This window comes from Periplaneta americana, chromosome 11 (genome assembly GCF_040183065.1).
Source record: "Periplaneta americana isolate PAMFEO1 chromosome 11, P.americana_PAMFEO1_priV1, whole genome shotgun sequence".
NCBI classification, from domain to species: domain Eukaryota; kingdom Metazoa; phylum Arthropoda; class Insecta; order Blattodea; family Blattidae; genus Periplaneta; species Periplaneta americana.
The window spans coordinates 148,447,686-148,462,378 of record NC_091127.1 but is presented as its reverse complement, the minus strand read 5'-3'; the positions used below and the strand labels follow the sequence as shown (position 1 = coordinate 148,462,378).

The 14,693-nt window shown below is 35.6% G+C and overlaps 1 protein-coding gene across 1 annotated transcript in view; it reads left to right on the top strand.

Moving 5' to 3' along the window:
* Positions 1-807: 807 nt before the first annotated feature.
* Positions 808-14,693, top strand: part of obst-E (obstructor-E) — a 63,688-nt gene continuing 49,802 nt past the window's right edge. The window contains exon 1 of the mRNA XM_069840213.1: positions 808-910. Within this exon, the coding sequence (XP_069696314.1) occupies positions 850-910 (61 nt within the window). The 5' untranslated portion in view covers positions 808-849. The remainder of the gene's footprint in view (positions 911-14,693) is intronic.

The following is a 14,693-nucleotide window of genomic DNA, read 5'->3' as shown; positions in this document are numbered from 1 at the left end:
CCAATTACCAGTTTCTTCCTTCGTACGAGTAACTCATGTTGAAATAATTCTGTACTTCATAAAAGAGTACCTTACGTACTGTAAATTGAATCTTCACTTCTGCCCGGTTCGAAAAGATAAAATTACTCAGAAATGCTATCTACTGTCCGTTCAAGGGGTTTTGTAGCAGGGTCGTAGAAAGGGGGGGGGATCACGTGACAGTAAGTTATTTTAAACAGTTGTATAATATTACGTAGACGTCCAATAGAAATGAATGTTTTCAGAAAGGAGCTAAGACAGCCCAGCTACTAGACTTTATAGAGAGGCGAAGAGAAGCAGGTGGGGGAAACCGGGATGCGACGTAGGCAAACGGACGACAGTACCTGTGCGAAAATATGATTCAATATTGAAAGCTCTTTCGTCACTGGAAAACGCGAACATATTTCTGGAACGTACTATACTCACTAACTCAGTACTGCATACGCGGCCTTGGTTCTGTGTGAAGAACGGTTGGAAATTTACTAGTAGAGGGGGTGGGAGTGAAGTACATTCAAAAACTCAAGTACAATAAAAATGTAAGTAAAAATAAAATGATGTCCCTGTATATGCTTTGATAGAAACATTACAGCAAAAGATTCTTTTTTTTTTTTTTTATAATAGCCTTACTTGACCCTACGTAAAAGTATAATCAGTTTTACTTGCACTACACGAAGCGAATTTTGTAAATTCGCCCCATGTGATAATGTCCGTAATAACAACACATACGGGTGAGGTGGTGCTTCAGCCAATGGGGCAGACGGCAGGCCCCGCCCACGTGAAGATGCGGCGCGGCGTGGAGCTCGGCAGACTCCGCAGTACACGACCAGAGTCATGCCGCACTCCACGCTACACGCCGTCACCGCTGCCGTCGCAGTGCTCCTCGCCGCCCAGGGTGAGTTGCCGCATGTGTCAGCGATTTGCGATCGCTGCGCTCGTAACTTCACGACTTCTTACTTTCTTTTCCTTTTCTCAGCTTCAGACTCCTCCCTAGTCTACTATCTCCTCGTTACATCCCCTGACGTAGCGTAATTTCTGCTGGTTTCGACAGGTCCGAAGAAAATCCATTATTTTTCAGTGTCGAGTAATTGCAACTGGATCATTGTGTGTACTCCAACAGTCTTTATGTAGGCCTATAGCTGACGATATACGCAGTACAGTACATTGACGGATAAGATGTATGCACAGACATGTGTGCATCTGTACGATTTGTAATCAACATGTTTACACTCTTTACTACCACAATCCTTCATAATGTTTACTGTATGCATATACCCATAGGCGGAGTTATGGGGGGGGGGGCACTGCACCCCGAAACTTGTCTGTCCTTTTTTTTTTCTATTTTTTATTATACTCCAATTTTACAGAGAGCCCTATTTTACCTGAGATAGGTATGTTAGGGTTATAAATAATAATAATAATAATAATAATAATAATAATAATAATAATAATAATAATAATAATAATAATAATAATAAGATATTGATTAATGAAGTCTCCTGTTGAATTAATCTTACGTTTCAATTATGAAATGAATACAATTTTACAAATCTATAAATTCATCAAATCTGTACAAAGTTTTATAATTTATACACATGAATGAATGAAATGCAATGAGATGAAATTAAATACTAAAATACAATCTTATATTTCAATTAACAAGTTTCATGAAATGTATACTATATTATAACCTAAGCTAATAACTAATCCTAATATTCACTAGAATGTAGTTTAAATTTCTGTGGGTTGAAATCTCTGAAGACGTTACACAGTTTTCCGTTAAACAATGTTGTTACAAGCAGTTTTTAAATTTAATACAACACATTTATCGTGAATCTATTTTAAATTATTATCCTAATTTATTTCTATCAACTGTTAATTTAAATATTTATAGCAAAATATATAAAAACTATAGAAAAATAATTCAGTGGATATATACACATTTTATCATGCGTTCAGATTACAACTTTTGTGATTTACATATCTCATGAAATTTTGATAACAGCATTTATTTCGGAACACTTGTATCGGTGGGGAGTACTTGGTGTCGCACCTGTCTAATCGACAAACTAGTTCAAGACGTTGGAGTTCAAATTTGTGACACTCAAATAACAAATGTTGGACTGTTTGCAGGGAGTCATCACACGCACAAATATTTCCACCTTCTGTTTCTATCTTGAATCTTTCGAAACAGCTACCAAACTTGCCATGTCCAGATAAGAACTGAGTAAGAACAAAGTTTGGTTGCATTAACTTAGAATTTACTCTTCGTAAATCGTAAGGAAGTGTAATTCCCTAGTTAAAACTCCCTTTGTGTTGCGAATCCAGTAATCATTCCATTCATTAATTACACGTTCTTTTATATTAACATTAGAAAATATCGAATTCAAAAGATCTATTTTGCTTTTGTTTATGATTAAGTTTCTGTGCTTAAATTGATGAATAAATGCCTTCAGGTCATGTGTCTGGACTATAATATTTATTTTAAATTTCTGAATGTATAAGAATTACTATACATCATTTGAGGAATGAAAGCATTGAATAATGTTCATTTTGTAACAGCCTGTACTCATGTGTTAGAAGTCTGCAGGTGTTCAGGCCGCTACTTGGAGAAATATGAATAACATACTGCATAACAATGCAGAAAAAAGAAATGTGATCCCGGTATAATGTGTAAACTTAAAGACGAGATTAAATAAAATAATTAGAATGTACATTTCATATAATATTTTCAGGAAGATAAACTTCATATAAAAAAGTTTCTCTTAGCACTGTTACGTAGTTTATTGATGTATGCATATGTTTCTGTACAGAGAGAGAAAAAAGGAAGCTTATTTTAAGTTATACCCTATTATAATTCTGCAGTGCCTGGAAAAAGTGACATAAGTCAGTTTCCACAAATCTTTTTTGATAATTCATTGACAACTTACGGAACATCTGCTCGCTTGGAAAAGAGATATAAGTATTTCTCCCATTGCAATAATTCATACAGAAAAAAATCAAATCGACATAAACCAGTGTAAGTTATCAATAAATTATCAAAAAAGGTTTGTGGAAACGGACTTATGTCACTTTTCCCAGGCACCGCAGAATTTGTAGTAGACCTATAGTTCATGTCCTATACAACTCGGTTTGAAACATCGCGGATATGGATGTAAGAAACATTCCTCCCGAAAATAACCTTTATTAAATGATCATATTCCGATATACTGTACCACAGTCAAGCTATAACGGGGGAGGAGGTAAATGATGTCTCCCATAACCCCGTTATATGGGGATTCTATGGTTTTGCTTTGCCCCCCCCCCCAAGGAAACGGTTCTCTCTCCGCCTATGCATATAATATTAATAAGAGTTTGAAATTGTGGACCAGAACATATAATTTTGCTTTTGCTTGTATTTACGGTATTTATGAACCAGGATTTATTTTACTTACAGTAAATTTATTACATCGGGAAAACGATTTTGGTCTGTCATACGACAAAAGCCGTACTTGCAAATCTTTCCTTCTATAAAGCAATTATTTTATTTATTGGGTTATTTTACGGCGCTTTATCAACATCTAAGGTTATTTATCATCTGAATGATGTGATAATGCCGGTGAAATGAGTCCGGGGTCCAGCACCGAAAGTTACCCAGGATTTGTTCGTTTTAGGTTGAGGGAATTCCCGGAAAAACCTCAACCAGTTAACTTGCTTCAACCTGGATTCGAACCCGGACCATCTGGCTTCGCGGTCAGATGCGCTAATCCTTACTCCACAGATGTGGACTGTGACGCAATTATACTGTATATATTTTACGTAATTATATTACAAAGAGGGGGATGTAACATTTTAAAATTCCTTTGAAAATGAAACGTTACATTTGTTCGGATGAAATTTCTGCACATTTAAAGGACGAAATTAAAATTCTTTCACTCATTTAGGAACTATTGCCATAATACACTGCTCTCTCTTAAATTGACTGAGCATATTGGAAATTAAATCAATGGCTTTCACAGAACATGCTATGAAGTGTTTCATATAAAGTAAAACAATTTTATCTCGGAAAGGAAGCAAAAACGAGCAAAATTACATTAAACCTTTTCAGAATGTTTGTAATTTTAATTCAGTATCTCCGAATTCACATCTTAAATCACGCATCCTAAGCAATACGTAAGTAAAGTAACAAAGGCAGGGTCCACTGTTGTGGAGTAACGGTTAGCATGCCTGATAGTGAAACAAGTGGGCCTGGGTTCAAATCCTGATTGAGACAGGTTGCCTGGTTGAGGTTTCTCCCAGGGCTTTCCCTCAACTCATTAAGATTAATTGCTGGGTAACTTTCGACCCTGAACACATTTCGCTGGCATCATCTTCATCTCATTCAGACGCTGATAACCATAGCAGTTGATAAATCATCGTAAAATAACCAATTAGGACTAAAAAGCAAAGTCAGGACAAGAAACACGCATGCAGTCTCATAAGTAAGGCGGATAGATCTTAATTTTCCTGCCGGAAATCGAACCGGGTACACTGTATTTGTATCTAGCAGAAGGCATTTATTTATTCCTTTGCATATCCTGCATACCTAAACACTATTTGTTCACTTACTTGACTATATTTTTCATTTACATATTAATTTATTTTACGACCGTGAAAAATTCTCGCTGCCAAAACCTTCATTGGACAACCAGCCGCTACTGTTGACCTCACTTCCACATGCCTCAGCAAACCAGTAGGGGGATAGCACGATGATCCTATCCATGCGTTATACTTGGATCAAGAAACCGAATTTTACTACTTGCTGTATGTAGCTCTTAAAATCACGATGCTGAGTGGACATATGCCCTACACACTAATCAAAATAACACGAGAAAAAAATTCTCCATGAGGACTCGAATCAGCGCGCAATAATCCAGAGCGTGACGTCTTAGACTGGTGTAGATCATATACAGTAGCTACTGTATGGGAGAAAATCTTCAATAGTGCTGGCTGTATATTTCATGTATTGTTTTTATTTTCTCTTTCGAACAGTTAGGTCAATGTGTCATGCCAATAAATTTTACACCCTTAGGAAATGCCACTGTATGTGAACGCTTTACTTTAATATCTCTACATAATCTAAATGAACTTCGTGGACTTAGATCAGCGGTGATCAAAACTCGAGCTGAAGTGATTACATGCGACAGACAGCCTATGAAGTAAGGAGACGGAGGAAAGGTACTTGGCATGAAAACTACAACCAGTGGCGGTTCCTGTACTAACATCTTGATCAATCCCGCGGATAAAAATCTCTAGCTTTACTGTATCAGTAATGTCACTGCTGTCATCAAGAGCCAGTGAATAATATACGATTTTTCTTGCTTCTTTTTAACCTTCCTCTTGAATATAATCAGGAATTTTCTAAATTCTTCTCTCGATACTTGGTCGAGAAATTCGTAGTTTTTCAAAATTAAAAACTTCTTATGGACAAGTTATTTAAGCTATTTTAATCATTACTGTTTTGAGAAATTCTGTTCTGTTAAAGGGCTTTAGAGCACGAGATATTTCAAACCCCATTAGATAGCTGACTTCCTTACATTTATTTATGTCATCCTTTCTCTTCCTGGCTATGATTTAAGACATGTCAATTCCTGGTGTTTAACAGTTCGTTGGCACATAATATTGAATCAGTTTTTCTACAATATTATTATTAAATGAATAACTAATAAATAGTTATCCCCATCTAAAGATTAAGAAGATTAGAATTGAGATAAAACCTAATAATTTTATCCTTCTAGGGAGAAGATCTAAAAATCAATATTCATACACATACAGAAGAATTATAGAAACACATACTTAGTGGTCAGTAATAATAATAATAATAATAATAATCATCATCATCATCATCCTTCACGAATTAGGCCTCTGTAGACCTGTTTCGGCCCCATCTAGCAGTCTTCTTAACGGTCTTCCTGGTCGACGATGTCCTCTAGGTTTATATTGCATCATAATTTTTGGGATTCTTGAATTTTCCATTCTTCTTACATGATCTAGCCAATTGAATTTGTATCTGGTGATTTTTTGTTCTACTGACTCTACTTCTAATTGTTCTAAAATTTCTTCATTCCTTTTTCGGTCTAAAAGAGTATATCCTGCTGTTTTGTATACTCTTAATTGAACCGTTGAGCATAGTAAACATATTACATTTGTCCGACAGAACAACTGAAAGTTCTCCATCTCATTCTTTACGAAACCACCTCTTACTGCTTGTAGAGACAGAATTTGTAGAGCGACATGATACCATCACTGCTTGACTTCAGTTACACGATGTAATCACGACACCGGCTTTGGTCACTGCTGACTTAGAACACAATAATTCTTTAAGACGACGAGGAAGATATTGCTGGTGAGGGTGAAACTGTAGACTTTTCCGTCATTATTCTTGAATTCCGATCAACTGTCTTAATAAAAATATTTATTTTATTTAAAATTGATTGAAAATCAATACTTCTTAAATACAACCCGAAGTTATATTGTATCCGTCTGGATAATTAATTGTACTTGTTAATGTAAGAAAAATATTCTAGTCTTCTTATCTATTATCCCATATTTGTTCCAATGAATTCCGTCTTATTTAAGACAAATGACAGGTTAGATGGCGTGCCAACTCCACGCCAGGCGAGTTTCTCCATTTCTCTGTTTCGTGTGCAAGGTTAAAATTGCCTTAAAGGTCAAAATTCCAAACACTGACGAGTAAAATAGCCAAGGAAGATGTAAATTATAAAAAGTAGGAAGAAAGAGGGAAGCGATTTGTGATAATAACTAAGACCTATTATATAAAACCGACGTTTACAGTACAGTAAAGAGACCTAATAATTTCGGAAGAAATATTTTCCTGTAAATCCTTGTAAATGCATCGTCTTAGCAATTCACGTTATTGAAAGCGTCTTTAGGTCATATCTCTGCAAAGATTAAAAGAGTTAGCTCATTTTTGCCTCCCGGCGAGGTAACTTAAAAGTGACATGAACGCAAAGGACACACCTCATCTCAACTGGAAGACAATTATCTACTTTCCTTGTTGGGAGTGTCTTTTACTCTCCTTTTTATTGTTCTTTCTTCTCTTAAAGATTGGCAATTATTTATCCATTCACATCTACTTTCAATTTGGTTTTCATAACAACACCAGGTACACAAAGTTCGACTCCCCTGATCATGGTGCCAACATCGCAAAATGTTGTGATACAGAGCAAGAAAGCCTCAATACAGTTCTAATCATAGGAGCGTAAATCCAGTTTCTAAATTAGAATTGAAATCTAGGACCCCGTGATATAGAGTCATACTTATCACTACTGATACTTCCTGCATTCATTTTTCTCAGTTCTCTACGTCAAATTAATTATCTGGGCTGAAATATTCATTTTGATTGCACTTTCTATGTAGAATGTAACGGCCAACAGAGGAGGCCGTGAAGAGAACAAATGAATTTAAAATAAGAAGCTATTCTGAGGAAATGTGATGAGACAGCTATGATAAAGCAAATGTGAATTAGGAATGGGAAAGCAAACCGAACTATGACAAACACGTGGGGAATATAACATTCACAAACTTTTGGTCAAGATTCTCTTGAAGTTAAAAATTAGGATTTTGAAAGAGGGAAATGAATTCAGACTTAAAACTGTAATAGGATAATGATAATGATCAGAGTGACATTTACAAGGACTATAATGATAGTGATTGCAGTAATTATTAGTGTAGATGACATTATGACAGTAATGATGATGACAGTAATGACAGCGAAATAAGTTATGATGTCAGTAATGACGACGATGAGAGTGGTGATGACGATAACAGTTGTCGACGATGACAGTGACGATGATGACGGCAATGATGACGATGACAAAATGTCGACGATGATAATTACTATAATAGTAACGCAACAATGATGACGATAATAGTGATGATAAGAATAATGGGGATAAGAGATGTTGAGACGATGGTAGTTAAGAAATAGACGATGACGTAAATAGTGAAGATGACGATAATTACAATGATTATGACTATAACTACATGATGATTGTTCATAACATTAATGACAATGAAAGTGATGACGTCCATAGTAACGATAATCAAAATTGATGATGACAATAATCAGAGTGATGATAACGACAATCATAATGACAATAACTGTTAATGACATTAATGGCAATGAAAGTATTAACGTCCATAGTGACTATAATCACATTGATGATGACAATAATCAGAGCGATAAAGACAATCACAATGACAATAACTGTTAATGACATTAATGGCAATGAAAGTATTAACGTCCATAGTGACTATAATCATATTGATGATGACAATAATCAGAGTGATAACGATAATCACAATGACAATAACTGTTAATGGCAATGAAAGTATTAACGTCCATAGTGACTATAATCATATTGATGATGACAATAATCATAGCGATAACGATAATCACAATGACAATAACTGTTAATGACAATGAAAGTATTAACGTCCATAGTGACTATAATCACATTGATGATGACAATAATCAGAGTGATAACGATAATCACAATGCCAATAACTGTTAATGGCAATGAAAGTATTAACGTCCATAGTGACTATAATCATATTGATGATGACAATAATCAGAGCGATAACGATAATCACAATGACAATAACTGTTAATGACAATGAAAGTATTAACGTCCATAGTGACTATAATCACATTGATGATGACAATAATCAGAGTGATAACGATAATCACAATGACAATAACTGTTAATGGCAATGAAAGTATTAACGTCCATAGTGACTATAATCATATTGATGATGACAATAATCAGAGCGATAAAGATAATCACAATGACAATAACTGTTAATGACATTAATGGCAATGAAAGTATTAACGTCCATAGTGACTATAATCACATTGATGATGACAATAATCAGAGCGATAAAGATAATCACAATGACAATAACTGTTAATGACATTAATGGCAATGAAAGTATTAACGTCCATAGTGACTATAATCACATTGATGATGACAATAATCAGAGCGATAAAGATAATCACAATGACAATAACTGTTAATGACATTAATGGCAATGAAAGTATTAACGTCCATAGTGACTATAATCACATTGATGATGACAATAATCAGAGTGATAACGATAATCACAATGACAATAACTGTTAATGGCAATGAAAGTATTAACGTCCATAGTGACTATAATCATATTGATGATGACAATAATCAGAGCGATAACGATAATCACAATGACAATAACTGTTAATGACATTAATGACAATGAAAGTATTAACGTCCATAGTGACTATAATCACATTGATGATGACAATAATCAGAGTGATAACGATAATCACAATGACAATAACTGTTAATGGCAATGAAAGTATTAACGTCCATAGTGACTATAATCATATTGATGATGACAATAATCAGAGCGATAAAGATAATCACAATGACAATAACTGTTAATGACATTAATGGCAATGAAAGTATTAACGTCCATAGTGACTATAATCACATTGATGATGACAATAATCAGAGCGATAAAGATAATCACAATGACAATAACTGTTAATGACAATGAAAGTATTAACGTCCATAGTGACTATAATCACATTGATGATGACAATAATCAGAGTGATAACGATAATCACAATGACAATAACTGTTAATGGCAATGAAAGTATTAACGTCCATAGTGACTATAATCATATTGATGATGACAATAATCAGAGCGATAACGATAATCACAATGACAATAACTGTTAATGACATTAATGACAATGAAAGTATTAACGTCCATAGTGACTATAATCACATTGATGATGACAATAATCAGAGTGATAACGATAATCACAATGACAATAACTGTTAATGGCAATGAAAGTATTAACGTCCATAGTGACTATAATCATATTGATGATGACAATAATCAGAGCGATAAAGATAATCACAATGACAATAACTGTTAATGACATTAATGGCAATGAAAGTATTAACGTCCATAGTGACTATAATCACATTGATGATGACAATAATCAGAGTGATAACGATAATCACAATGACAATAACTGTTAATGGCAATGAAAGTATTAACGTCCATAGTGACTATAATCACATTGATGATGACAATAATCAGAGTGATAACGATAATCACAATGACAATAACTGTTAATGGCAATGAAAGTATTAACGTCCATAGTGACTATAATCATATTGATGATGACAATAATCAGAGCGATAAAGATAATCACAATGACAATAACTGTTAATGACATTAATGGCAATGAAAGTATTAACGTCCATAGTGACTATAATCACATTGATGATGACAATAATCAGAGTGATAACGATAATCACAATGACAATAACTGTTAATGGCAATGAAAGTATTAACGTCCATAGTGACTATAATCATATTGATGATGACAATAATCAGAGCGATAACGATAATCACAATGACAATAACTGTTAATGACAATGAAAGTATTAACGTCCATAGTGACTATAATCATATTGATGATGACAATAATCAGAGCGATAACGATAATCACAATGACAATAACTGTTAATGACAATGAAAGTATTAACGTCCATAGTGACTATAATCACATTGATGATGACAATAATCAGAGCGATAACGATAATCACAATGATAATAACTTAGTGACATTAATGACAATGAAAGTGATGACGTCCATAGTGACTATAATCACATTGATGATAATAACAATCAGAGTGATGATAACGATAATCACAATGACAATAACTATTAATGACAATGAAAGTGATGACGTCCATAGTGACGATAATCATATTGATGATGACAATAATGACAGTGATGACTATGATCACAATGACAAGGACAGTTAATGACAATGAAAGTGATGACGTCCATAGTGACGATAATGCCAATGATTACGAATATGATTACAATGACAATGACTGTTAATGACATTAATGACAATGAAAATGATGACGTCCGCAATATGATGAGGGTGATAATTACAGCAAGTGGGAAAATGAAGCGAAAATGATATATCAATTATGGTCAATTTAATGATATCAATGAAGGGAACGACAATTATTGCAGTGATGATAAGTGTCGAGCGATAATTTACAGTGAAAACAGTTATGATTCTGACGATGACGAAGAGGGTGACCATAGGAATGGCGATTGATTGTAACGATAGCACCCATGGTAGTAATATTATTGTAGTTTTATTGATGATTGTGATTATGTCGATGATGATGATGATAGTGATGATGATGATGATGATGTTACTCAGACAACAAAAGGTACGGAACATCCAGACTTTTCTCGAACTCTTTCCGACCTCTTGTAACGCGGCCAAGACGGGGACACATTCACGGATCAGTCATCCATCGTGCAGCGTGTGTTCCATTCTCACTTTCTTTCATTCGTAGAAGAGGCAGCTTGATATTCCGCTCACGCAGGCGCCTCAGGCACAGAATCTTCATGGAACAAGTGATGTATGTGTGAGGAACGACCTTCACAAAACGAAAGTTTATTTGTTTAAATTGTAGTAATAACACCAACTTTAATATAAGCAGCGATTTATCCGTGTACGAAGTAACCCATTGCACAATTCACCTAATAGTACTACGTCGTCCGTCGCAGCACTTCTTGTCGACATACAGCACGCAGTGCGCTTCCGTCTCTCAGGGATATAAACTTCCCAATAAGGAACGTGTACATTAAACACGCATTTATTCATCGTAAACTTCTTGACAGAAATGTTTTTAAAATTAAATGCTGTAATAATATCCTGTGCTATGCAAGTAATGTTTTGTCTTTTTTATACTGTGTGTGAAGGTAAACCGAGGTTGCTCTTGGGCATAGATTCGAATCACGCTTAGGATGATTATCTGGTTGGCGTTTTTTCCGAGGTTTTCTCCAATTATGAGGCGAGTGTCGGGTAATCCATAACGAATCTTTGCTCTCATTTCATCAAAATACCATCTTGCTATCTCAAATTCCAACGTTAGATAATCTCTCAATTGATGTAGATTCGTTAAATAACATATCAAAATATGTGAAGTTTCTGTCATAGGTTCGTATGTGCATCTATCTATTTTCATGTCTATGAGATCTGAATATCAAATCTTCGTAGATTGTCTAAATTACAAATGCAGTGTTGTGCATCTCAAGATATTGTCACTACATAGCTTCAGTGGCGAGCACAGAGAGTCCCTGAGAGCGTATGTTTGCATTGCATAGATATTTAATATTGTTTAATATATTTCTGTAAATGTATCTTTATCTTAGCTCGAATGGTTTTCTTATTGCATTTGTGAGCAAAAAGTGGTGGCTCCCAAAAATAAAGGAACTGGCTCCTGAAAACTGTTAGGCTACTATAGTCCGACCATCGGATCTGTGCCCCCGTAAGATATGCGAACTGAACCTTAATTCCTTTTCAGCCTCGGCAATTCATTTCTCTCCCTGTATTCATATTTCTCTCTTTTCTATCCCTCTCACTTTCTCTCCCCCACTACTCACAATTTTGAGCCTTCTAGCGGGACAGTTTATTTGCACTTGCAGTCCAGTGTTGTCAACTCAACATGAATACTGTAGCACGGAGTGGTGAAAGAAATATTATTAAGCAAATAATAGCATTTTTCGTAAGTCAATCAGTGTCATTAGACTACTTAAATTAAATTATGAATAAGTAATAATTAACCTTACAGTATTATAAGCAATATTCAAGAGACATGACACTGTTTGACGGAAGTTTAGCAACATCCCTATTCGGCAAGGTTTGTGGCCTGCTGTTTGACGTAGTGGGAGAGAAACGGGTGGAATGGGGTGAGTAGTGGCGTTAACTTTTCCAAGAACGACAGCGCTGAAGGGGCATAGATCTGATGGTCCGACAATATTCCTGTTTTAGACCTACACCGACTTACAGACACAGGTACATGAATAGATGTAAACACACAGTAGGCTATAGGGGCGTGTGGGAAGGGACCGCAGCTTGAAACTAGTATGATCGAGGTATTCAAAGCAACCAAATGCAGGACTCTACTTACGACTTATGACCGACACTAGACAGGAACAGATTGCGGACCTCCCTGGTCGTGTGGTCAGTACGTCACATACCCACCGCTGAGACAACACAGGATAATATATGACAAGCGACAAACACCTAGTCCCATGGGCGGGAGATACAGTAGAACCTCTATTATCCGTGGTAATGAAGGGGGTGAGCTGAACGGTTAATCGAAAAAATCTGATAATCCGTACCATAGAAGAATTAAGTGTTTCATAATGCAGTTTCGAAATTTTCTCCGTGGTCATGTGTTTTAATACATTAGGTAGTGGATCAGAAGTTTTAAGTATAATAACTCTGTTTGAAAGAGTGAGTGAAGAAAGAGTAATGCTGAAACTGATGAGGAAGAGAAAAAGGAATTGGCTGGGTCACTGACTGAGAAGAAACTGCCTACTGAAGGATTCACTCGAAGGGATGGTGAACGGGAGATGATTTCGGGGCAGAAGAAGATATCAAATAATAGACGGCATTAAGATATGTGGATCATATGCGAAAACTAAGAGGAAGGCAGAAAATATGAAAGACTGGAGAATGCTGGGTTTGCAGCGAGAGAACACTATGAATGAATGAATGAATGTCAATGACGGGTTTCTAAGGGTCAAGGAAATTTCCTATGATGGATTTCTGTGGAAAGATAGGAAAACTATAGGTCTCATGTTATAGAATTAGTTAATTTATACACTTTATCCTTGTTTTTTATTAAATCCCACACAGTTGTAACTCCAATCTCATATTCCGATGCGAGATGAGCCACAGTTCCTCTTTTCCGAAACCACTCAATTATATGCACTTCTCTTCGATACTTAGCGCAACATATTGTATTCTTTTGGCACTTCTGGAAGACATTCTGCAGAGAAATTAAACAGGTCGCTCGAACAGTAGGTCATAGTGTGTAAGAACAAAGGCTTGTATTATATTATCACTCTATAAAAAAAATACGTACTAATATATTGTGCAGTACTTAATATTTTTTCTGCAACAAAAAATGAGAGAATGACAGGCTGATAATCCAACAATCGGTTAATAGGGTGACGGATAATCGGGGTTCTACTGTAAGTATCTTCCAGTGCCTACGTCGGTAATCGATCCACGGACTGTTTGATTGGGAGTCTCATACGCTATCCACATAATCAAGGTGGCGGAGTAGAAATAGCTAAATATAACTTGCATACAAAGTAAACTCCATTTAAATGTGCGTTGATGTGCAGAGTACAATTAAAATTAATGTAAAATCGTGTCCAAGACATGATTGTCGAATAATACGCTTCAATAAAACATATGGATGGTTACAGCGGATTCCACACCTGTGGAGTAATGGTTAGCGCGTCTGGCCGCGAAACCAGGTGGCCCGGGTTCGATTTCCGGTCGGGACAAGTGACCTGTTTGAGGTTTTTTCCGGGGTTTTCCCTCAACCCATTACGAGTAAATGCTGGGTAACTATCAGTGCTGGACCCCGGACTTATTTCACCGGCATTATCAATTATCACCTTCATCTCATTCAGATGCTAAATAATCTAAGATGTTGATAAAGCGTCGTAAAATAACCTACTAAAATAAAAAAGTTACAGTGGACATGTATTTTATATATATAACATATAGCAAGGGCTCTTCTTGA